The sequence below is a fragment of the Zalophus californianus genome, chromosome 1 (genome assembly GCF_009762305.2).
Source record: "Zalophus californianus isolate mZalCal1 chromosome 1, mZalCal1.pri.v2, whole genome shotgun sequence".
NCBI lineage: Eukaryota > Metazoa > Chordata > Mammalia > Carnivora > Otariidae > Zalophus > Zalophus californianus.
The window spans coordinates 10,293,573-10,318,472 of NC_045595.1; the positions used below are offsets into that span (position 1 = coordinate 10,293,573).

The following is a 24,900-nucleotide window of genomic DNA, read 5'->3' on the forward strand; positions in this document are numbered from 1 at the left end:
GCATTGAAGGTATAGATTGCTATGGGTAGCATAGACATTTTAACAATGTTTATTCTTTCGATCCATGAGCATGGATCTTTTTTTTTTTTTTTCCATCTTCTTGTGTCTTCTTCAATTTCTTTCATGAGTGTTCTGTAGTTCCTAGAGTATAGATCCTTCACCTCTTTGGTTAGGTTTATTCCGAGGTATCTTATGGTTTTTGGTGCTATTGTAAATGGAATCGTTTCTCTAATTTCTCTTTCTACAGTTGCATTGTTAGTGTATAAGAAAGCCACTGATTTCTGTGCATTGATTTTGTATCCTGCCACATTACTGAATTGCTGAATGAGTTCTAGTAATTTGGGGGTGGAGTCTTTTGGATTTTCCACATAAAGTGTCATGTGATCTGCGAAGAGTTTGACCTCTTCTTTGCCAATTTGAATACCTTTTATTTCTTTTTGTTGTCTGATTGCTGTTGCTAGGACTTCTAGTACTATGTTGAACAATAGTGGTGAGAATGGGCATCCTTTTCGTGCTCCTGATCTTAAGGGAAAGGCTCTCAGCTTTTTCCCATTGAGGATGATATTCACTGTGGGTTTTTCATAGATAGACTTTATGAACTTGAGGAATGTTCCCCCTATCCCTATACTCTGAAGAGTTTTAATCAGGAAAGGATGCTGTATTTTGTCAAATGCTTTTTCTGCATCAATTGAAAGGACCATATGATTCTTCTCTCTCCTCTTATTGTGTTCTATCACATTGATTGATTTGTGAATGCTGAACCACCCAATCTCTTATTTCTTATAGCCTCAAGTTTGAAATAACTCTAAAACTAACCTGAGAATTTATTTTGCAGATAGCAGAATTACAGCTGCAGAGGCTGCAGATTAATTCGCAACCTCAGGGGATTCCTAGTTTTGACAATGTGAGCAGTAGGTAGATTCCATAGTGTCCAAACTAATTCTGGGAACAAAGAGAACTCCTAAACAGACTTTTAATTTGTATTTTCAACAAGATGAAACCAGAATAGTTGGGGGAAAAGGGAATCTTCAGAGAATAAAGAAGAGCTTTAAGAAATTAAAGTTATGGCAGCCAACATAAAAATTCAATAGAAGGATAAGATATAAAGTGGTGACAATCTGCAAGGAGACCAAAAACATAAAGCTTAAGAAATTTGGGAAAGAAACAAACAAAAAACCAAACAGAAAGGAGGCTATTATTCAAGGAAATAATATAAAACAATTTCCTAGAGCTGAAACACATTCGTTTCTATATTAAACAAGCCTACTGAGTAGATCATAGTGAGATTTTGGAACATGTAGAATATAAAGGAATTATTTGTGAATGATGGGAAATAGAGATCTAATAACTTAATCCTTTAGCCAATTGTCCCAAGAGCTTCCCTTCCCCATTGACTTGAAATACTAACACATACTGAATGTCCATATATGCCTGAATCTGCTTCTGAGCTGTTTTGTCTTGGATCTATTTGTCTATGTTTGTGACAATAACACAAACATACCCTTAATTTCTAGCCATAACACGTTATTTAGTATTCCCAGAATGTGTATTTCCCCTATGCTGCTGTATTCTTGCTTACACGATACCCCATACTTGCAACATTTCCTATAACCATTTCCATGGCTTGATATTCATCCTTCAAGACCCACTTTCAATCATACCAAATTTCTTGATTTTGCCTCATCTCCTTATCAGTTTTTTTTTTTTTTTTTCAAATTCTGCTAACATAGCACATACTACAACGTGTTGACTTAGTTTTACTGGAATGGATCAACCTCATCTCTTTCACCGTCTCTCCCCTGCAGGAAGGCACTTTGTAATCCTAGCACTTAGCATGTAGCAATCCACCGATGCTATATCAGTATTAATTGAAAGAAATAATACACACATGTGCTTGATATATAAAGACTATCAGGGAACTGGTTACAGTGGTTATTTCTGGGAAAATTTAGAGATGGGTTGAGACGCCCGCCCCATTTGAACTCCTCTGTGTATGTATTATGTATACTATATACCAAACACATTAGTTTTTGTTTTTAAAAATATTTATTTATTGGGGCGCCTGGGTGGCTCACTCATTAAGCATCTGCCTTGGGCTCAGGTCATGATCCCAGGGTCCTGGGATCCAGCCCCTTATCCGGCTCCCTGCTCAGAGGGAAGCCTGCTTCTCCTTCTCCCACTCCCCCTGCTTGTGTTCCCTGTGTCTCTCTCTGACAAATCAATAAATAAAATATTTAAAAAATTTATTTATTTGAGAGAGAGCACTCCAGCGCGAGTTGGGGGAGGGACAGAGGGAGAGAATCTTTCAAGCCAACTCCACGCTGATCGCAGAGCCCCACGGGGAGTGGGGGGGGGTGGGGAGGCTGGATCCCGTGACCCACGAGCTCATGACGTGAGCCAAAACCAAGAGCCAAGTCCTAACCCACTGAGCCACCCAGGCGCCCCCATATTAGATTTTAAAAAGGAGAGTCAGATTTTCTATTGTCTTGAACATTTTTTCACATCTTATTTTCAGTGAGAAAGTAGGTTGTAGGTGACATAAAATATATAATCCTATTTTTAGAAGAAATTAGAAAATCTGAAAAAGAAATTTTACCCATGGGTATGTTTTTGTAGGGGCATGGGCTGAACCAAACGATCAAAGCGGAGGTGGGCGAAGGTAAGTTAAACACGGAGCATCCCAACTTGCCAGGAAGATCCCACCCCTATCCTCGCCCACCAAGCCCGGGCCCCGCCCATCAACCTAGACGCGCCCCCCTTCCCCCCCATCGCCCCCGGCCAAGCCTCGTCAGTCAGGCTCAGGACCCACCTCCACCCGCCCCATTGAAGGTCCAGTCCGACCCCATGCCAGAGCCTAACTTCACCCCGCGGGGAAGGAAACTAGGATTTACTCTCCGAGGCCGGATGAAGAAGGGGTCAACATTTCTGTCACTGCCTTAAGCTCCTCCAGTCCCGAGAACCGGAGCCCCGGCCACTTCCGCTCCCGGCGACCTCCAGGCCGGAAGCGGAAGTGCACGGCGGCAGCGGACGGCGGCGGGTGTGCTGGGCTGCGCGGCGCGCTGCGGTGGGAGTGTCTCCGGCCGATCTGCAGGTGCGGCCCGGCCCCTCGGGAAGGCGGGGAGGGCCCTGCGGGCGCGAGGAGGGGCCGGAGGGCCCTGAACCGCCGTCCGTGCGGCGGCGCCTCCTCCCCGCGGTGGCACCCCGCGCCGGGATGGGGCCCGTACCCCTCGGCCTCGCAGCCGTCACCCCTGACCCCCGGCCCGGCCCGCTGCCCTCGGGTACCGCCTGTCCGGGCAGACAGGACGGTCGCCCATCCATCAAAAGGGAAATCACGTAGTACAGTCCAGGTCCCGCAGCTCAGAAATGTGGTACCACCAGCCGGCCCAGCCCTCACCCATCCTCCCGGATTTGTAGGACACTACCGTACCTCCCTTATGCATGGAGCTGTTAATTAGTAATTCACCTTTTATTTCATAGGACGTTTCATGTTATCTAGCTCTGCAACTGGAAAGTTAGGTCCTGAGTCTGCGTGTGCCGATTGGTTTGAGTGACAAGTGAATTTAAAAAATGGAATGTCCCCTCTATCAAGGGATGGCAAGAGTTTGTTGTTGCTGTTCTTTTTTAGTTTTTTGGTGACTATTTGTAGTTCTTTAGCTTAGGGCCTGTTAATTTAGCTTTCATTTCATTTTTCCTTTCCCTTTCCTTTCTCTTTATTCCTTTCTTTCATTTAAAAGAGCTTTTAATTTGTGAGCATCAGTGTTTTTCACTGCGAGATGTGGGTATCTTAAGAAAAGCTATTTCCCAGTTATGTCAGAAGTCTTACCATCAAGGAAAAGGAAGATTATTCAGTTCTTTTCCCGGCAGCTCCCACTCTGGTTACCCCAAGCCTGTGAATGAATCACCACGAGGCTTAAAAACATATGGGACTCCAGGAAAAAAGATGACATACCTTTGTTAGTACTAGGAATTGAAATTGAGTTGGTCATAAATGGAGTGTGTTTTTTTTTTTTTTTTTAAATAATAGGGTTAAAACTAACTTTTGAGACATGAAAAAAATTAATTCTGGAAGAAAAGTAGACTTCAGATTTCAAGTGAGGTGTTTTGTCGAAAAGAGCACAGGTTCTGCCTTGCCATCTTGGACTTAACATTGTTTCTTAAAGACTTCTGAAAGCTAGTGTTGATTTATGTTATATGAACAGGCATTTTAAGTCATTTTTATATTTGATTTTTGTGGGGTTACATTGTTCTGTGCGTCTGCAGGTGCATGCCTCAGGCTGGCTATGCTGAGTTATTTTGGGGGAGTGTTGATTGTTTGGCACGTTTCGACTTGGGGATGCCCTCTATGAAGTGGGCCTTGTACAGGGGGAAACAGTGTGATTGAAATAGATATAATACTTGCCTCTGTGGAGGTTTTATCCTCCCTTAAATTAATCATGACCAGGGTGATAAGGAAACATGGAGCAGGAGAACTTGGGGAGGAGGTCAGGAAAAACCCCTTACAAGGGACAAATGTTTGAATCCCCCAAATGAGCTGCATGTAGCTAGACAAGCGGTCGGGCTTTGGAGTAGGGTAGGGAGGAGATTTGAGAGAACATTCCAGATGCAGGGCCTCTCAGGCAGGACTAGGCGTGGTGTGTTTCAGGAATTGAGAGAAGAGGGACAGCTAAAGTAGAGAAAACAAAGTGTGGAACGGATGAGCCAGCTTGGAGAGGCGGGCAGGGCCCTAAAGGCCGGGGTAAACTTTGGACCTTGTTCTAAGGCCATTGGGAAGCCTTCAGTTTTTTAAAATTTTCTTTATTTTTTAAAGTAGGCACCACACCCAGGGTGAAGCCCATTGTGGGGCTTGAACACACAACCCTGATACCGAAACCTGAGCTGAGGTCAAGAGTTGGATTCTTTACTGACTGCAGGCGCCCCACCACTGATTCAGTTTTAAGTAGGAGAGTGACAGAGTGTTTGTGATTTAAACAAAACACCTACGCCTGGACTGAGCATGGAGTTTAGGATGGACAAGAATGAACGGGGAGTCCATATATGTTAGTACTGGGAATTGAAACTGAATTGGCCATAAGTAGGGTGTCTGGAAAGTCCATATATGAGCTAGAATCAATTCATGACTCATGCTGGTAGTTGGGGCCTGATGATTGGGGAACTGGCAAAGTTGGCATGTTTGAGAGCACGTAGGAGGTGCAGCTGGGAGAATTTGGTTGATGTATTCTATCACATGTTACAGAGCAGGGGTTGGCAAACTGTGCCAAATCTGACCCAATGCTGGTTTCCATAAAAACTGTTTTTTTTAAATGGAAAAACAAATGTGTTTTTTTGGTTTACCTTTTGTCTGTGGCTGCTTTTGTGCTACAACCACAGTTAAATTGTTGGTTTAGAGGCCATTTGGCCCACAAATCCTAAGATATTAACTCTGGCCTTTTAAAGAAAAAGTTTGTCAACCCCTAATATATAAAGTACTCAGTACGCATCAAGCACTCTGCTAGTGGCAGGATTTGGAGTCCTGAAAAAGGGGGACACAGGTCTGTACTTTGGGAATGTACATTATAGTTGGAGAGGGAGAGGCAAAATCACCTAAGCAAATAAATTAAAAATCACAACTTGATAAGAGGCAGTGGAGGAAAAGTAGAGGCTGTTAGAGGTATTTTTGAGAGACTATAAGAGGAGAAATAATCCTTTTATTAGATGAGAGGAACCACTATGGGGGCTGTAGTCTGGAAGGTGGCTCTGGGCGCAATATGTTGCTTATTGGGAAAGATTCGGTGTGAGGGTTTTCACTGGGCTGCCCTGCCGGAGGCCCATGGAAGTGGTGTTACCTGGGCCGAACCCCTGTGTGGGGCTCTGCTTCCACCCTCACTCCCCCTTTGTCTTTTATTACCTTGGTCTCTTTTATTGCAGGGAGGACGCCTAATGAGACCTTAAACCCTGGCGCTGGTGTCATGGCAAGGGGCCTGGAGGAGTCGGAGTCAGTGGGGGAGGGGAGCATGATTATGTAACTCTGGGTCCTGTCTGCTCTCTCCCCACCCCCAACTGAGGACGAAAGGGGAGGGGAAGTATGGAGCACCCTCTGCCTTGCCCCAGGGGACCTGATAGTCTCTTTCACTGCCTGAGCGCTGGTGGGAACTGGCTTGGGGGGAAGGGTCCCCACAGTGACCCCGGGGCTCTGTGCCTGATTCCGGAGTCTGACTGCAGAATGGGGTCATTTAGACTTGGCAGCAGCAGAGCTCCACACCTGGGCCATCCCTTGGGAGGGCTACCCAAAAACACACATGTCTGGATAACTTGAAATTAATTAAAATTCGGTAAAATTAAAAACCCAGTTTCTTGGTTGCCTGACCACTCAGGTGCTCAATAGCTACACGTGCTGGTGGCTGCCTTTTTGGAAAGCACAGACCTAGAACATTCCCATCCTCACGGAAGCTCTGTCAGACCATGCTGCGCTACAGGGTTCTGAGATGAAAAGACCATTAAGTTTCTCAGATGCAGTGGTAGTCCTGTTCTCACAGACATAAAAGATTACAAAGTGCTTAAGTCTTGGGAAGGGGTTCTAGGGATTTCATGAAAATTAAGTGATCAATCCCAAACTTCTGATGCCTTAAATAAAGAGTTTAGGAAAAACTCTCTAGAGTCCAGAAATAGGCTCGGGCAGTCACTGGTAGTGTGAAGTGACAAAGAGAGCCAAAGCTCACACTCTCGGATTTGTCCAACCGGTAAAAGAAAGGAAGTCTTGTCTGCTCAGTTGGCCATGTGATCCCTGTCGTGGTCACAGCTGTTACGGCACAACACCAGCTGTAGAGATGGGCAAACAAATGGGCATGGCTGTGTTCCAGTAAAACTTTATTTATAAAAACAGGAGGCAGGCCAGGTTTGCTGAGCCCTGCTGTGGTGGGAGTGTTCCGAACGTGCTCCCTTTCCCAGTGATAACCAGTTGTCCTGCAGGTGGTCCTTGTGGAGCCAGAATATATGTGCGTTGTTCTAGGAGTCAGTTACCTTCGAGGATGTGGCGGTGGGGCTCATCCAGGAGTGGGCGATGCTGGACGGTGCACGGAAGAACCTGTGCCGATACGTGATCCTGGACAAGTGTAGGACCCTGGCCCCCAGGGGTAAGGCTAGCATCAGGCTGGTCCTTCTCCCACGCAGGTGTCTAATGCCTCTTAAGGGCCAGCTATGAGGCCAAGGAAGATGTGTGGGCTTCCACAGGAAAACAGAGCTCCATCTGTTGTATTGTATTCATTCTTTCTATAGTCAGAACCTGCGTGGGTCTCATTGAACTTGGCCTTGGGTTTCAGGGCTTTATCCCTGTGGGGCAGAGAGGAGGGTGTTTGTGGTGTGGGCCCTTGTGAAAGAGCTTCACTGAGTTCACTGGAAATTGGGTACGATCACTTTGCTACCCATGGTCCTCGCTCAGTGCCAGGAGCTCAAGCCCACGCGGAAGCAGGAAGCCCACTGCAAACCCTCCCTGCCTCCCTCAGCATGTGTGTCTTTGTCCAGGAGTGGGGATTCCACCATGCAGACCCAGTCTGGGCTCCCAGGTGGGGCCAGAGGAAGAGCTGAGGGCTCCACGGGTGTGGGTGAGTGTGTGTGGGCTGCCCACCGGTTGGGGGGGCGGTGTGCTGGGAAGGATCAGTCTAAGAGCATTTCAGAGGCCCTTTATCGCAAGGGGAAATGAGACTCTTTGGGGTGAGGTTTCTCAAGTGAGTTTCTGTTAGTGTTTTTTCTCTTCTGCTAGCCTTCTCCTACTTCTCATTGATCTCAGAAAACGATCTGTTCAAATCTCTCTCTCTCTCTTTTTTTAAATTGAGATATTCACATACCAAAGAATCCACCCTTTTAAAGTGTACAGTTCACTGGTTTTCAGTATATTCACAAAGTTGTGCCACCTTCACCAGTCTCGCGCGCCCCCCCCATCTGCTTTCTGTCTCTATGGATTTGCCTGTGCTGGATACTTCATATAAAGAGAATCACACAACATGTGGCCTTGGGTGTCTTATCTTTTGTTAGTGTGATGTTGTTGAAGTTCATCCACATTGTAGCGAGTGTCAGAGCCTTGTTCCTTTTTAGGGCTGACTACTGTCCCAGTGTATGGGTAGACCGTGTTTTGTTTGTCCATTTGTCTATGGACAGATGCTGGGTTTGTTTCTACTTTTTGGCTCTTGTGAATAGTGTTGTGAACATTCACGTACCAGATTTTATGTGGGTATGTTTTCATTTCTCTTGGGTTGACACTTAGGAGTAGAGTTGCTGGGTCGTTTACTGAACTTTTTGGGGAACCACCAAAGTGCTTTCTCAGACAGGTGCGTGCACCATTTTACATTCCCACCAACGGTGGTTGAGGGTTCCAATTGCTCCACATCATATCCACACTTATTGTCCAATTCCTCATGAAAGCGAACATTTCTGTGTGTGTTCTTTGTCTAATTGCTTCTTACTTATTTCTCTGATAAGGCTGTCTTTCTGGCGACATCTGTCTCAATCCCCAGAAGACATAGTTTCTCATCCCCGCCCCACCCCCGCTCCTGTCACTGCCAGACTCTGCACACAGCTGTACCCTGCAGAGTCTCCCTTTGCTCACTGACACCTTCTTCCCTTTTAGTACTGTCCCAAGTTTAGGCTCAATATTTAAAAAACAATATTTTAAAACAATAAATACTTAAATATTTATTTTGGTCAATTTCATATCACTATTTCTGAAAGAACTTAATTTTTTTTTTCTAATTTGTTTTAGACTGGGAATCTCAACTTAAATCCAAAGTGTCGACTCCTGTGCAGGATATTTTGGAGGAAAATTCGCCCCATGGTATGCAAATGGTAAGATTCATGGGGGATTATCCTTATTCCCTCTCTTGGGAGAAGTTGAGGAATTTGTGAGTTGGAGATGCACACCAGAGCCAGGGAGACATTTGGGGCATCTCCTCAAAGACATTCCCACATGGTCTGAAGGGAGTGGCCATGACTCCTGAATTTGGGTAAACCCTGTCACTCAAGACCCTTCTTCGAATGTTCTCCCGAGTAAACATTGCCATCAGTGTGAGTCAGACATTGATTGTGTGCAGTATGATTTACTCCTCAACAGTCATGGGAAACTCCTGCCTTTTGGAGAAACCCCTCAACATCCTTGAGCCCTCAACCTGCCTAAGCGAGGTGCGCCTCAGAACGTGCTAGAAACTTGCCTCGACAGGGAAGGGAGCAGCCCTGGGCACTCTGTGGGTGTTGGCGGGGGTTTTGTCGTCACTCACCCCTAGCCAGGAGCAAACTCTGCCTGGAGAGTTGATTCAGCTGCATCCAGAATGGCTTCAGGAGGTACTCTAACCTAGACCTGACAAGAGAACCGTGGGAGAGAGGGTCACCCTGACTATAAGGGACGTGGGAGAGCTGTTGCGGACCCCTCTCCACTTAGGAGACAAATCAAGATCTCAGCAGAAATAAGCCCCTGCCAAAGCGTGGAAGAGCCTTCAGAGCCGGCTGGCACATTCCAGTGTACCAGGGAACAGACTGAGCCCCGCTACTCCCACCTTGGCCCTGAGTTCCTGCCTCCCCACACTGTAGGAATTTCCAAGGTTTAGGTTCCTGTTCTTGGGGATTTCAAAGATGAGGGTTAGGGTGTGGATAGAGGGACATATAGAGCCCAGTTTCACCCCCAGGCTGGGCCTGTTTGTCCCAGAGCCAGTGAGATCTCTGGGCTCCCTCGGTCTGTGCCCCTCCACCTCTGTCATGGATGGTGTCAGACTCAGGGTGAAGAGACGCCAGCGAGTGGATGGGGTGGCAGGGCCTGGATGGTAGAGACCTGTTTCATTGCTTTGCTCTGAGCATGCGGAGCCTCAAGCCCTGCACAGCCTGGTGTGGGCTGCAGGGCAGCTGAAAGCCTCACCGCTGCATGGCTCGCATCAGACCCCAGGGCAGCTGAGACACTCCTCACTGCCCAGGTCCTCCTCACCATCGGTTCACATTTTTGTTTAGGTGGAGAATGTCCTCCAATAGCTGCTTGGGAAAGGGCATGTTGCTTTGGAGGCCCTGAGGTCTGAAAATACCTCACTGGAGCTGCTGGATTGCAGGGGCCTCAGCTGACAGGATCGTTGCAGTAACCCCACGCGGAGCACTCTGTGCATCATCACAGAGCACTCAGTTAATGCTTGTTCAGTGAAGGCGCGAACACAGGTACTCCAGGCCTTCACCACCCCCGTGTCTTGATTAGCAGATGGACCCTGTGAGGGAGGGAGGACCCAAAAGGGACAGCTGTCCTCTCCGGTTTCTGTGGGCTCTTTCCTCTTAGTGTGGGATTCTAGCACCTTCCACAGAGTTCCACTCCCAGCTCAGCAGTGAGCACTAAGTGTGGGAGAGGAGGGCTTCTGCTGCATCTGAGCCTCAGGAAACAAGGAAACGAGTGGTCACAGAATGTTCTGAGCCGGCAGAGGAAGTCTACTCGGACACACGTGGAGAAACTGAGTGGGTCATCCATGAAGACACAGAGCCCATAAGTGGTACAGCCACATTTGGAGCTGGGAGTCAAATCCAGGATGCAGATCTCTAATTGCAGAGATTGCCGTCCTAGCTGCCAGGATCTACTGGCTGGGAATCGTACAGCCCGCCACGTGGTTGAAGGCGCTGATGGTTCAGCCAGCCCTTCCGGGCATCACTGGGCCTCATCCTCAGCTCTGAGGCCTCCCTGTCATGTGAGAATAAGGCCTTGTGGCCTCCCCCTCATGGCCAGCTAGGCCAGGGGAGGACAGGAACATAGAGGGCTGGGGACTGCTCCCAGAAGAACCCCAAAACAGGCTGAAGAAGTGGTCTCCAGGCTCAGCCCTTCTACTGTCCTAGCCCCCCTTGCTCCCATGCCATGTCCCTTCCACGCTGTTTCAGGGCAGGGTCATACCGGCTTGCGTGAGCCTTGGATAGCGACAGGGTTCAGAGGATGGGCTGTGAATGGCAGGGCAGATGTAAATAGCTCTGGCCAATAGTTTGGTCCTGCGACTGATGGCTGCCAAATAGATAAACACAGACTCTAAGAAAACAGAACAACATTCATATTCAGAACCGAGGGCTCCTAGCCTTTCTTCAGTGAAGCGTATTGCAGTGCCTCTGAGAGCCTGTGGCCCAACCCCCTAGCCTAACCCCCAGAACCAGAAAGGGTCAGGTTCACCTCTGCGTCTGCGGCGTGATCAGTCCTTGAGGTCCTCAGTGGCTGGGGCCCACACTTGAGACCCTCAGTGGTTGGGGCCCACAGTGGAGTAGGGGGAGTTACCAGGTCTGAAGCTGCCAGACCTGCATACCTGCCTTGTGACGGCACTACCCCGAATCTGAGGGTCCTTCAGGCCCAGAGCAGCCTCAGTGCCGCCTCTGTCCTGCTCAGTCCCCTCTGTGCCTCTCCTAGGGGCTGGGGCTGGACCTGAGGATGCAGATCAGGCCCACAATTGGAGACAGGGGGACACCTTTGATTCTGGAGGACCACCCGGCTCTCTGGGTGTCACCTCGGTCTTCTGGATATACAGTAAGCCGGGGAGGGCGTTTGCTGTGAGGGCCCAATGCCAGCCAGGAAGGCCCGCGGTTCAGGATTTCTGCCCGTTACCTGCCCTGAGGCACCTGCCACATTTTCTTCCCATCCATCACCAAGTCCTGCGAGCTTTTCTCCCCTGAAATATAATTTACCTCTGGCTGCTCCTGCTGTCCTCACTGCCACCACCCTACCCAGAGCCACTGTTAGTTCTCTGCGCCCCCTGGAACTGCTCCCTACAGGCCCCTCTTTCTCCCGGGCCCCACCCTGGACACAGAAGCTAGAGACAGCCCTTAGAAATGCAAGTCAGGTCAGACACCTTCCCTGAGGGAAAAGCCTCCAGTGGAGGAGGGTTCAGATCCTTTCTCCCACCACAGGGCTTCCTTCCGGGAATAACTTGCTGACCATGCCTCATGTGTGGAGGTCCACCTCGTCCCCCCACTACCCCTCAGCCTGCTGGCTGTCCACGCCTCTCTTTGCTCCAGTGTTTCCCCCACTGCTGGAGGCTCCTCAGAGGTTGCCTCCCCCCAGCCTGGGCCCCCCCTCCATTCCTTTTTTTTTTTTTTAATTTTATTATGTTATGTTAGTCACCATACAATACGTCATTCGTTTTTGATGTGGTGATCCACGATCCGTTGTTTTCGTATAACCCCCAGTGCTCCATGCAGTACGTGCCTTCCTTAATACCCATCACCAGGCTAACCCATCCCCCCACCCCCCTCCCCTCTAAAACCCTCAGTTTGTTTCTCAGAGTCCATCGTCTCTCATGGTTCATCTCTCCCTCCAGTTTCCCTTCTTTCATTTTTCCCTTCCTTCTCCTAATGTCCTCCGTGCTGTTCCTTATGTTCCACAAATAAGTGAAACCATATGATAATTGACTTTCTCTGCTTGACTTATTTCACTTAGCATAATCCCCTCCAGTTCCATCCATGTTGATGCAAATGGTGGGTATTCATCCTTTCTGATGGCTGAGCAATATTCCATCGTATATATGGACCACATCTTCTTTATCCATTCATCTGTTGAAGGGCATCTCGGCTCTTTCCACAGTTTGGCTATTGCGGACATTGCTGCTAGGAACATTGGGGTGCATATTCCATTCCTTTTTGAAGTTGAAATTCTATCACAGTGATTAGTTTTGTACCCACGGATTGGATTAATCTGGACAAGCTACACTGGGCATGTCTCAGTTATCAGTGTGTTTCTTTTTCTTTTTTTTTTTTTAAAGATTTATTTATTTTGAGAGAGTGAGAATGAGAGAGAGAGAGAGTACATGAGAGGGGGGAGGGTCAGAGGGAGAAGCAGGCTCTTCGCTGAGCAGGGAGCCCGATGTGGGACTCGATCCCGGGACTCCAGGATCATGACCTGAGCTGAAGGCAGTCGCTTAACCGACTGAGCCACCCAGGCGCCCTATCAATGTGTTTCCAGAGCAGGGTCAGTCTTGCAAATTCGGTCACGGTGAGGAGCTGGGAACAGATTCCATTGACCGTGTGACTCTGATCTGTCCCTGTCACTCTGTCTAGGGGCTGAAGGCGGCTGTGCAGATTCAGAGGATGGCCATGCCGGTGCCTGCACTGGGTGTTCCAGAGCTGGGGACGGCCGGGGGTTCTGGTGAGTGAGCGCCGGGTGGAATTGGCAGCCTGGGGGTCCCCGCCTGTGCTCTGTTGTGTCCGGGAACTTGTACCCGCCCCCCTTCCTCTGACCGCAGGCATTTCCCTGTACTGGAAAGAGAGAATAGATAAAGTCATGTCACCGTTCTTTATGCATTCAAGAGGAAAGGCACATTTTCAGGATTGTGGGCTGGGAATCTTTTTTTTTTTTGGTCTTTGGTCTTTCTGTTAAGAAAGAGCAGATCCCTTTCAGCTGTGGCCAAGTCCAGACCTCTTTTTGGGCAAGGTTAAATTCTCCACAGTTATGTAGATGCTGAAGATGACAGTTGAATTTACTGTAAATGGCATATGTTTTAACTGAGCTTATAAAGAATGAGGTTAAAACAAACCATATGTCCTGAGAAGTGGGGGGAAAAATTAATTCTGGGGGACAAATAACATCTTAGCTATAATTTCAAGGCATTTATCTCCTTCCATCTTGCCTTCTAGTGAGAATAATAAACTTTGTTTCTGAACAGTATCATTCAGTCTTGCGTTTGGAATCTATTATATCATTGACAGGAAGTAATTCTTAGGTTATGTTATGTGTTGCTCTTCTATGTATTTTTGGTAAGCTTTCTGGGCAAGGCTTTGCCTTGAAGTACTCTTGAAGTACTTGGAGTACCCTGTGCTCTTGAAGTATGACTCTTCAGGTGCTGTAGTTGGCCACCCTGTGGTGAGGTGGGCACTGGGAGACAATCTCAAATAAAACATTGGCCCCTTCCCTGTGGAGCTCACAGTCTGCCTGGGCGGTCCTATTTTTCAACGAAGACCAGAATACAATGGAAGCATGTAACACGAGGGCTTTATCTTGGGGGCAGAGAGGAGTTTCTGGAAACTGGAAGTCAGACCATGGGTTCTCAGCTGCAGCACACTGACATCGGGTTGGATCCTTCTCTGTGGTGGGGCCGTTCTGTGCACCGTGGGATGTTTAGCGGCATCCCTGACCTCCACCCACTAGATGCCAGTAGCGCCTCCTGTGTTGATCCACCAGGGCCACCATAACAAAGGACCACAGACTGAGTGGCTCAACCACAAAAACTTGTTTTCTCACAGTTCTGGAGGCCAGAAGTGTGAGTTCAAGGGATTGTCAGGGTTGGTTCTTCTCAGGGCTGTGATCTGTTCCAGGCATCTCTCCTTGGCTTATAGGTGGTTGTCTTCTTGTGTTTTCTTTTTCTGTATATGTCTCTGTTCAAATTTTGTTTTCTTATAAGGACACCAGTCATATTGGATTAAGGCCCACCCAACTGACCCCATTTTAATGACCTCTTTAAAGACCCCATGTCCAAATATGGTCCTATTCTGAGGTACTGGGTATTTTTTTTTTAAAGATTTTATTTATTTATTTGGCAGAGAGATAGAGAGAAAGCACAAGTAGGCAGAGTGGCAGACAGAGGGAGAGGGAGAAGCAGACTGCCTCCTGAGCAGGGAGCCCGATGTGGGGCTCGATCCCAGGACCTTGGGATCATGACCTGAGCTGAAGGCAGACGCTTAACCGACTGAGCCACCCAGGCGCCCCTAGGTACTGGGTATTAATTAGGACTTCATCCTATGAGTTTTTAGAGGGACACAATTAAGCCCCTAGTCATGACAGCTGAAAATGTCTCCAGAAGCTGTGGCTGGTCCCCACCCCCCTGCCCCCCAAGATCATATGCTGTAGCCCTAACCTCCCATGTGACCATATTGGGTGGAGGCTGGGCCTTTAAGGAGGTGGTTAAGGTTGCAGGCGGTCATGAGGGTGGTGCCCCAATACCATAGAACTGGTGTCCTTATAAAAAGAGGGAGAGACACCAGAGCTCCCTGCCAAGTGAGGACACAGTAGAAGACTTTTGTGTACAAGCCAGGAAGACCGCTCTCACCAGCCCGACCATGCTGGCACCCCGCTTTCAGACTTCCAGCCTCCAGAACTGTGAGGAAGTAAATTTCTACCGTTTAAGCTGCCCTGTCTGTGGTGTTTGGTTATGCAGCGGAGCTGACAGATACCGGACTTTGCCACATGTGCCCTGGGGGATGAGTATCGACTTAGATCATGATATTTACTGTATCATTTAGTGTGGTAAGATGTTGGGGTGTTGGGAGAAGGCTTGGGGGGAGGATTTCAGGCCTAGGAATGGCATCTGTAAAATTCCTCCCAGGGGGGAGGCGGGCAGGCAGAGAGCCTGGTGTGCCCAGGGACCCACGGAAGGCTGTGTGAAGGGAGCAGAGGGAGGGGAGAGTGGTGTGAGCTGACTGCAGAGGGTTGGGCTCCAGATCATTCAGGGCCTGGAAGCATGGGAGGAGAATCCCGGCCTGCGTGCTTAGGCTGCCGGGAGCCAGGGATGTGTTTGGGTGAGTGGTGCCGTGCATCTGCAGTTTTAGCAGAACCCTCCAACATCTGGGAGGTGGCGGGGCCTCAGGGAGGATCTGAGCGGTGGGTGGAGGCAGTGAGGAATGCGGTGGCAGTGGCCTTGACCAGCGGTGAGTGTGGAGTGGGTGTGGCGGGGTCCCTGAGACCATGCCCAGTTGTGGCCATTCACTAGGACTCCTAGGCCTCGACCCACAGTCGTACTTATGGTGGTGATTTATCACAGTGAAGGGGCGCAGAGCTCAGTCCACTGGAGCATTAGGTGAAGTCTGGGGGAGTCTAGGCATGAGCTTCTGGAGTCACACAGGACATGCTTAATACCCCCAGCAACAAGCTGTGACAACACATGTGAGGTGATGTCTACCAGGGAACCTCAGGAGAGACTTGGTGCCCAGGCTTTTCACTCGGGGCTGGTCACGTCGGCACCCTCTGCCCAGCATGAACCTGACTCCTGTCAGTAGGCGCTGGACTCCTGGAAGGAAAGCAGGCGTTCAGCACAAACCACAGTGTTCATAGAAACAGTTTAAAAAGAGTGAGCCCCTCCTGCCAGTTAGGGTGGTGGGAACCCTCTGGAGATCCATGTTCCCAAGGGCCAGCAGTCGGGCCTGTTGTGTTAATTCTTGTCTACAGGGGAGGGATTTGTGGAATGATTTAAGACATATGCAGGAGGTTGCTTTGAGAGAATTTGGTGAGTCCTGCATGCTTTCATTTACCAGACAAGCCAGAGCATTCATGTGCCAAGCACAGTGCGGGAAGGGCGGGGGTGAAAGGAAAGGGAAGTCTAGCTTGTTCTTCCGAAGCGTCTAATCCTGCGAGAGTGGCAGAAAATACACACCTAAGGAAGCCAATAACCATGTGGTTACAAATAGGTAGGGGCTGTGAGGAAAGGGGGAGGGTCCTTCTAGAGAAAAGAAGGATGCTGAGGAGGGGAGGCACTCTGAGGGAGTGAGTGATCCTTCAGTGGATTCAAAAAGGAAAGGCCTGATGTTGGCAGGAGCCATGGTGGGGACCGGGGTAGGAGGAAGGGAGTAGGGTGGGTGGGGCCGGCGGGAGATGAGTGCTCTCTGTAGCGATGTCATCACTGAGGTGGTTTTTGTTTTTTGGGTTTTTTTTTTTTTTTTTTGTATAGTTTTTGGATTTTTTTTTTTTTTTTTTTTGGATTAATTGTTGGGGTCTGCAGGGTGTCAGGGGCGAGATTTCCCATCTGAGGCAGGGATGTCGCTTCCTGAGATCAGGGACACTGGAAGGAGAACAGCCTTTGAGAGTAAGGTGATGAGCACAGTTTTTTGAGGGGGGATGAGACAACAGAAGTTCATATCTCACATTTCTGGAGGCCAGAAGTCTCCAATCAGGGTGTTTGGCAGGGCCGTGCTTCCTGTGAAGCCTGTGGGGAGGCTCCTTCCTGGCAATCCCTGGTGTTCCTTGGCTTGTAGCTACATTGCTGTGTCGTCACATGGCCCTCTCCCCTCCTGTGTCCCTGCTTCTGTCTTTTCTCCTCTTCTTAGGACACTAGTCATATTGGGTGTGGGGACCACTCCACTCCACTGTGACTTCATCTTAGCTAATCGCATCTGCAAAGACCCTGTTTCTAAATAAGGTCACATTTTGAGGTAGTGGGGGGGTTACAACTTAAAATAACTTGGGGGGACACAATTCAACCCATAACGGTCAGCCCTCTGGTCCCCCTCCCCCAAATTCATGTCCTCCCCACATACAAAATACAGTCAGATGATCCTGACACCCCCAAAGTTTTTACCCATTCCAGCATCAACTCTAAGTCCCAAATCTCATCAACTCAAAAAGTCCCCAAGTCCATATGAATCATCTAAATCAGGCATGGGTGAGACTCGGGGTGTGGTCTCTCCCAGGGGCAAAATTCTTCTTCATCTGTGAACCTGTGAAATGAGAAAACAAGTCCTCTGCTTCCAAAAGACATTGGTGGGACATGCACAGGTTACACGCTACCTCTCCCAAAGGGAGAGAAAGAAGGGGTTATGGGTCCCAAGCAATCTTGAAACCCAGCAGGGCAAGTTCAAGGCCTGCAGTGGCAGCAGCCCTGCCCCCCAGCTCACTGTGGTCGTAAGGCGAATTCCCCAGACAGATGAGTGGGGACCTGAGCTGATGGTGTGGAGGTGGGTCTGGAGTTCAGGGGAGAGAATCAGCCTGGGGGTTTGGGCCCGGTCAGCCGGGCTGGGACCTGATGCCCAGAGCGGGTGAGGCTACCTGCCAAGGCAGAGGCTGAAGGAAGTGAGAAGGGTGAGGGATGGAGGAGGGTGTTGTACAGGAGACAGAAGGAGCTGGGGGTGTGGTCACTTCAGGGTGGAGGGATTAGATGACTGCACACATCGACTGGATCCCCACCAGGGATGGGGGGTCACTGGTGGTCTGAGTGAGGTGCCTGTCCTTGGAGTGGTGGTGATCGTGAGTAAGCAGGAGGTAAGGAAATGGACGGTGGGTTGGTTGCCCACAGTGGGGAACAAAAACAGTATGTAGAGGGTAAAGCAGAGTGTTTTGGCTTAAATTGTGGCCCCCCAAAAAAGGCATATTGACGTCCTAATTAGCTGCTGGTACCTGTGACTGTGACTGGGACCTTACTTGGAAATAGGTCTCTGCAGCTGCCATCGAGTTAAAGTGAGGTCAGGATGGGGGGGGGCTCTCCAGTGTGACTGGTGGTGTCCTTTTAAGAAGAGAAATGTGGGGGCGCCTGGGTGGCTCAGTTGGCTAAGCGTCTGCCTTTGGCTCAGGTCATGATCCCAGGGTCCTGGGATCCAGCCCTGCATCGGGCTTACTGCTCAGTGGGGAGCCTGCTTCTCCCTCTGCCTCTGCCCCTTCTCCCTGCTCTCTCTCTGTCAAATAAATAAAATCTTAAAAAAAAAAAAAAAAGAAACATGCCGGGGGGAGACAGGGACACAGTGGGGAGAGGACAGCCACGTGACGACAGATGCAGAGATCAGACGGATGCAGCTGCAGGCCAAGGAGCACCCAGGATTCCGGACAGCCACCGCCAGGAGCCAGGAAGAGGCGAGGAGGGATTCTGCCCAGTGCGTCAGAGGGAGCGCGGCCCTGCTGACACCTTGGTCTTGGACTTCTGTTCTCCAGAACCGAGAGAGAATACGCATCTGTGGCTTTAAGCCTCTCAGTTTGTGGTACTTTGTTACACCAGCCCCAGGAGGGGAATATGTATGGTCAGAGATTGGACATGGTTCAGGTTTTCTTTTTTTATTATCTGCAATTTATTTTATTTATTTGTATGATATGCATTATTTTTTAGGTCAGGATTGATTTCTGAGGGGGAGGGTCCCGTTGCGGTGGGAGGTGGGGGCACAGGGAGACAAGAGAAGGTGTGTGTGTGGGGGGTCACTTGCTCGTCTGTAATAGGCCGAGCCAGGAGGCCCGGGGCAGGGGAGGGGTGTGGTTGATTTGAAGGCAGGAAGGGGAGATGCTGCCTTCTCACAGGCAGACTTGGGGTGCGGGCAGCTTCTCTGTCCCCTCCTTATGGTAAGTCCTGGGGTGCTACCGGCCCCGCAGAGTGGGGCAGAGGAAGGGGCCGAGCAGCTAGGGAGGAATGCTGACCCAGGCCTGAATCAAGGGGCAGTGGGGGGTGCCCCAGAAACTCCAGAGTCTGTTGGTGAATTGAGACCGTGACTCCAGAGATTCGGAATGGAAAAAACGTGCACGTGTATGTGGGTGTTTGCACGTTCTTCTCAGTATGTGTATGTGCACGTGTACGTATGTTTTGTGTCTGTGTGTATATGCGTCTGCATGTTTGTGTGAATGCATGCACGTGTATGTGTGTGTGAGTGTGCACGTGTCCCTAAGTGTGAGTGTGTGCAAGTGCATGTGTGTGTCTCTTGTACGTGTGTGTGTCCCTGTGAGTGTGTGCATATGTGTGTGCACACAGGGTCACTCACAGTCGGGGTGGGCAACCTTCGGTCCTGTGGGTGTGCTCACAGGGCCTCCTGGCCTTCCCTCCTTTCCTATAGCTCTGCTTGCCCAGGACCCCGCCTGGCTCCAGAAGGAGGGCACAGAGGACGAAGCTGTGGCTCCGGGGGTACTGATCACCTGTCCGTGGGTAAGTAAGAAATCCCTGTTGCTCTTCTTGCTTGGGCCCTTGTTCTCTTCCCTTGGACTAGAGCTTCTTGACCCCACAGGGCTGGTCTCCAGGCCTCCAGGCACTGGACCTCCCGTAATATGTGTCAGGGGGAGGTGCCTGGGACAACCCAGGCAGCAGTCCCACCGCTTCATTCAGACCTTCCCTAGCTGTGGAATGCCTCATTCTGCTGAGCATCAGGAGGGAAAACAGCAAGGCTGTGAGCTGTCCTTGCCTCCTAGTCTTCACGGTTTCTCGGGGCAAACAGTTGTCATTTACTGAATACTTCTCTCTTTCCGGCAACATGCTCAGGTCTGCTGGATCCTGGAGCTGGAAGGGAATAAAACTGCCAGGGCTTCCTGGCTAGTTGCCAGTGGCTCAGTCCTTTGATACCACACGTCTGGATGCTGTCCCTCAGGGAGGAAGGAGTAGATAGAGGAGTGTTCTAGTTCTGGGGTCTGAGTCAAAGGGCAGATTCTGAGACCTCAGAGCCCCATCTGAGAATCCTCTGCATGGGTCTCCCTTCCCCAGGCCGGCTGGCCCCCTCACCAGCCTCCTGAGTACTGGTGGGGGTGGCCTCCGGCTGAGCTGGGACGGGTGTGTGTTGCAGGAACCAGTCACCTTTGCAGATGTCGCTGTGTTGTTCACCCCAGAAGAATGGATGTTTCTAGACTCTGCCCAGAGAAGTCTGTACAGAGATGTGATGCTGGAGAACTATAGGAACCTGGCCTCCGTGGGTAAGGCCAGGCTTGTTGCTTCATCTACACACTCCTGCGGCACCTATGCGTTCCTGGAGGTGTGCTGGTTTGGGAAATCAAGAGGTGAAAAAAATCGGACAAATCCTGCTCTAATAGTGCTTACAGTCTAGGGGCTCCCCTGTGGAAATGAAGGTATCTTTGCTGCTGTTTCTCCATGGTTAAAAGTTTCTGGGCTTTTCAAGTGTGTTTCTGAGCGAGGCCCTGGGTTTTGGGGCCTGGAGAATCCCATTGTCCTTTGGGACCCAGTGAGGGAGCTTATACTTTGGTTCCTTAGTGTAAGCCCTGCCATGCCCGTGAGAATGTAGGCAGGCTCATTTTGCTCTTCCCTTCCCCAGTGCCCCTAAAGACTTCAGAATATCAACGCTGGTTAATGGCAGGCACGGTCTGCTCACACCCTGCATCTTTCCCCATGAGCAGGAGATCAGCTAGGCAAACCCAGTACGTTTTCCCACTTGGAGCCAGGAGAAGAGCTGTGGCCCCCTGAGAGAAGAAGCTTCCCAGGAACCCATCCAGGTGAGCAGCAGGCAGATCAGGGAGCAGCAGCTCTGATTGAAAGATGAGTGTTAGGTTTGGAAATTGTCAGTAAGGGAAACACTTCGAGTGCCCTTACGGGAGCTGCTTTACTGGATTCCACCTCCTTCCTTTTTGTCCATAATACTCTACTCTGGTTTCATAGAATGATTTGTCCTACCTCCTCTTCACATTTATCATTTCCACGTGTATAGTTTATCCAGTGTGGATTTTATGTGTATACAATGTGTGTATGCTTTATCCGGTGCCTCCCCAGTGTATTTTCTTGCCAATACATTCTCTCAATTTCAGTCTCAGTCTTCAGAGAACTCTTTCTCAGTAACTTATCTACCATCTCCGTTCCTTGTTCCTATGGTTATGTGACTCCTTACGTGGCCAAATACCTTAAAATTTCCTTTACTCTTTGATACATTCTTCCTCTTCACAATTTCCTACCATAGTTAGAATCAGTATTTATTTTTTATTTTTTAAAAAAGATTATTTGTGTGTGTGGGAGAGAGAGAGTATTTATTTGTGCACATGAGTGGGGGGAGGCGCAGAGGGAGAGGAAGAGAGAGAATCTCAGGCAGACTCCCTACTGAATGCGGAGCCTGATGCAGGGCTCGATCTCACAGCCTTGAGACCATGACCTGAGCCAAAATCAAGAGTCAGACACTTAACTGACTGAGCCACCCAGGCGCCCCTAGAATTGGTATTTTTAAAAAAAAAATATTTATTTATTTGAGAGAGCGAGAATGAGAGAGAGAGAGTACATGAGGGGGGAGGCTCAGAGGGAGAAGCAGGCTCCTCGCTGAGCAGGGAGCCCGATGCGGGACTCGATCCCGGGAGTCCGGAATCATGACCGGAGCTGAAGGCAGTCACTTAACCAACTGAGCCACCCGGGCGCCCTTGAATCGGTATTTAAAAAAGAAAATCCACATGTTCTCTTCTTAGTGTTTTGGTTGCCTTGGTCCCACAGTTTCTTTCCCCGGGTACTTAATTTTTCTATCCTTATTCATTCCAGAACCTCAGCATCAACCCCAAGATCCAATTTCTAACCAAGATATTTTTGCAGAGATTCCATCCATTGGCATGAAAAGGGTAAGGTGCCCAAGGATTTTTCTTCGTCCTCTGTTGTAGGACAAGTCTGGGGTTGCTGTAGATTAGAAAAGCAGCACAAGAGGCCAGAGAGAGAGAGAGAGAGAGAGATTCAAGGCAAGTGGTGTACACTCAGGGGAAAGCAGGTTCTTGGGAGAGAGTCTGTGAATGTCATGAGTTGGGGAAAACCCTCCATGTAGATCAAGGCATGTGTTTCCCAGAGTTTCCACAAGCAGCCATGTTTATAAATGTGAACAGACATCAAGTGTTTAAAACATAATTTGCCTTTAACTCGGCAAAAGTCTGCGTCTAAGAGGCCTCACAAACATAACAAAAATGACAGCTCTCTGTGGCAGAGCATCCACTTGAAGGGACTCAGGGTAGAAATGGCCCAGACGCACTGAAATGGTAAAAGCTTCAGCTATAGAAATGCCTTTTCCCTACATGTAATTCACCTGGGGGAGAGTCTGTGAACGTAATAGTCTTTGAGATTCCTATTTTCCTCACTTGACAGGAGCAACGCCAGACTGGAGAAAAACTCTATAAATACAGTGAACTTGGGGAACCCTTTCACGGCATTGAACCACTTTTTCAGTATCAGAGAATTCATGCTGGCGGCAACCCCTATAAATGCCACGAGGGTGGAGAATCCTTCTTCCAGCCTGCTCACCTAATCGTGCCTGACAAGATCTGTCATGGGGACAAAACCTACGCATGTAACAAATGTGAGAAATCCTTCAGATACAGCTCCGACCTGATCAGGCACCAGAAGACTCATACCACGGAGAAGTGCTTTGAATGTCAGGAGTGCCGGCAAGCCTTCAAGTACTCCTCGAATCTGCGGCGCCACCTGAGGACTCACACTGGGGAGAAGCCCTTCGAATGTGCTCAGTGTGGGAAAACCTTCACAAGGAACTTTAACCTGATTCTGCACCAGCGAAACCACACAGGTGAGAAGCCCTATGAGTGTAAGGACTGTGGGAAAGCATTTAATCAGCCGACCTCCCTGAGGAGCCACCTGAGGACTCACACTGGGGAGAAGCCCTTTGGATGCAGTCAGTGTGGGAAAGCCTTCAGGGAGCACTCGTCGCTGAAGACACACCTGCGCACTCACACCAGGGAGAAGCCATATGCGTGTAACCAGTGTGGGAAGCCCTTCCGGACGAGCACTCATCTCAACGTCCACAAGAGGATACACACCGGGGAGAAACTGTATGAGTGCGCTACTTGTGGGCAGGTCTTGAGTCGCCTCTCAACGCTCAAGAGTCACATGCGAACTCACACTGGAGAGAAGCCCTATGTGTGTCAGGAATGCGGGCGAGCCTTCAGTGAACCCTCATCCCTCAGGAAACATGCGAGGACCCACACCGGCAAGAAGCCCTATGCCTGTCAGGAATGCGGGCGAGCCTTTGGTCAGTCTTCACACCTTATCGTGCATGTGAGAACTCACACTGCGGGGAAACCCTATGAATGCAATCAGTGTGAGAAAGCCTTCAGGCACAGCTCTTCGCTTACTGTGCATAAAAGGATTCATGCCGGGAGAGAGAATGTTGCGAACGGTGGCCTGCCTTTATCAGTGTCCCATCCGTATGGGGGGGCCCCTTGCTGACTGACTTCCAAGTTTTTAAAAGTATACACGTTCTGGGCTATAATCATCTCTCGTAGTACTTGTTTAGCCACGTCACATGTTTTGATGTATAATATTTTCATTTTGGTTGAAATCTAAATATTGTCTTAGTTTCTATTATCACTTATTCTTTGGCCTGTGAGTTATTTGTAATTAGATTTTAAGAATAACAGGACATGGGTATATTTTTATAGAGGTATAATTACTTATAGTGAAATGCATAAATCTTAAGTGTACAGTTGGAAGACTCTGGTGCATGCATATATATATGTAACCTACACGCCATTTAAGATATAGAACATTTCTGTCCTTCTGGAGAGTTCCTGCATGTATATGGGTTTTTTTTTTTTTTTTTTAGTTCATAACTTTCTGTTGTTGGTTTCTAATTTAATTACATTGTGAGCAGAGAATGTGGTCTTTATGTTATTGAATGTTAGGTATCTGTTTTTAGTGTGGTGTATCGTTAGTTGCCTGTCAGAATTACCCCTTCTTCCTTACGACAGGACTTACGTTTTTTTGTTCAGATTGGTAACGTGCACTGTTAAAAAAACCTCTATCTCCCGGTCCTTGCAGCTGGAGGAGGGGCCGCGCCCCCAGTCCTCGCCTTTCTAAGTATGAGAAGTCATTGGGTGTGATACCTGGGAAGGATGTTGCAAAGGAACATTTAGCTTGATCCCTCCACGTCTTGCCCTTTGTACAAACAGACATGATGTCCAGTGCTAGAGGAGCCATCCCATGACCATGAGGGTGAAAGCCACAGGCTAAGGAGAGTGTGGCCAGAAGTCATACCAACCCGTCTCCCCATGGTATCTTTGTGTAGCTGCCCTGGACTGTTTGTTTGTGGACATCTTGTGACATGAAAAAGATGCACTTCTTACTGGCACATGACATTGCTATTTTGGGGATGGGGTGGGAGAGGGTAGGATGGGTTTATTACCACCAAATGCAGTATCTGATGCACTTAGTATAGGGTCAGTTTTCATAAATGCTTCATGGGTGGTTGAAATCAACGTATTGCATTATATATATGTCCACTAGATTTGAGCATATTATTTGTGTTTCAAAATCTTCTACACATTTATACATATTGGTCAATATCAGTCTGTTTGGGCTGCATAACAAAATTACCATCGATTGAGTGGCTTAAAAACAACAGGACTTTTTCCTCATAGTTCTGGAGACTGGAGTCCAAGATCAAGATGCCAGCAGATTGCTCTCTGGTGAGGCCTGCTTCATGGTTCATAGATGGCCATCTTCTTGCCCAGTCCTCACATGGCAGAAAGAGAGCAGGGGAGCTCTGTGGGGTGACTTGTAGAAGGGTACTAGTCCC

General features: G+C 49.0%; 1 protein-coding gene across 1 annotated transcript in view; it reads left to right on the forward strand.

Annotated features, from left to right (window-relative positions):
- ZNF333 (zinc finger protein 333) overlaps positions 1 to 23,976 on the forward strand; it is a 36,822-nt gene extending 12,846 nt beyond the window's left edge. Inside the window, exons 3-12 of the mRNA XM_027582313.2 lie at positions 836 to 904; positions 2,617 to 2,659; positions 2,942 to 3,091; positions 8,732 to 8,814; positions 13,018 to 13,105; positions 19,471 to 19,559; positions 20,188 to 20,314; positions 20,753 to 20,848; positions 21,870 to 21,946; positions 22,458 to 23,976. Coding sequence (XP_027438114.2) covers positions 836 to 904; positions 2,617 to 2,659; positions 2,942 to 3,091; positions 8,732 to 8,814; positions 13,018 to 13,105; positions 19,471 to 19,559; positions 20,188 to 20,314; positions 20,753 to 20,848; positions 21,870 to 21,946; positions 22,458 to 23,552 — 1,917 coding nt within the window. The 3' untranslated portion in view covers positions 23,553 to 23,976. The remainder of the gene's footprint in view (positions 1 to 835; positions 905 to 2,616; positions 2,660 to 2,941; positions 3,092 to 8,731; positions 8,815 to 13,017; positions 13,106 to 19,470; positions 19,560 to 20,187; positions 20,315 to 20,752; positions 20,849 to 21,869; positions 21,947 to 22,457) is intronic.
- The last annotated feature ends 924 nt before the right edge of the window (positions 23,977 to 24,900 follow it).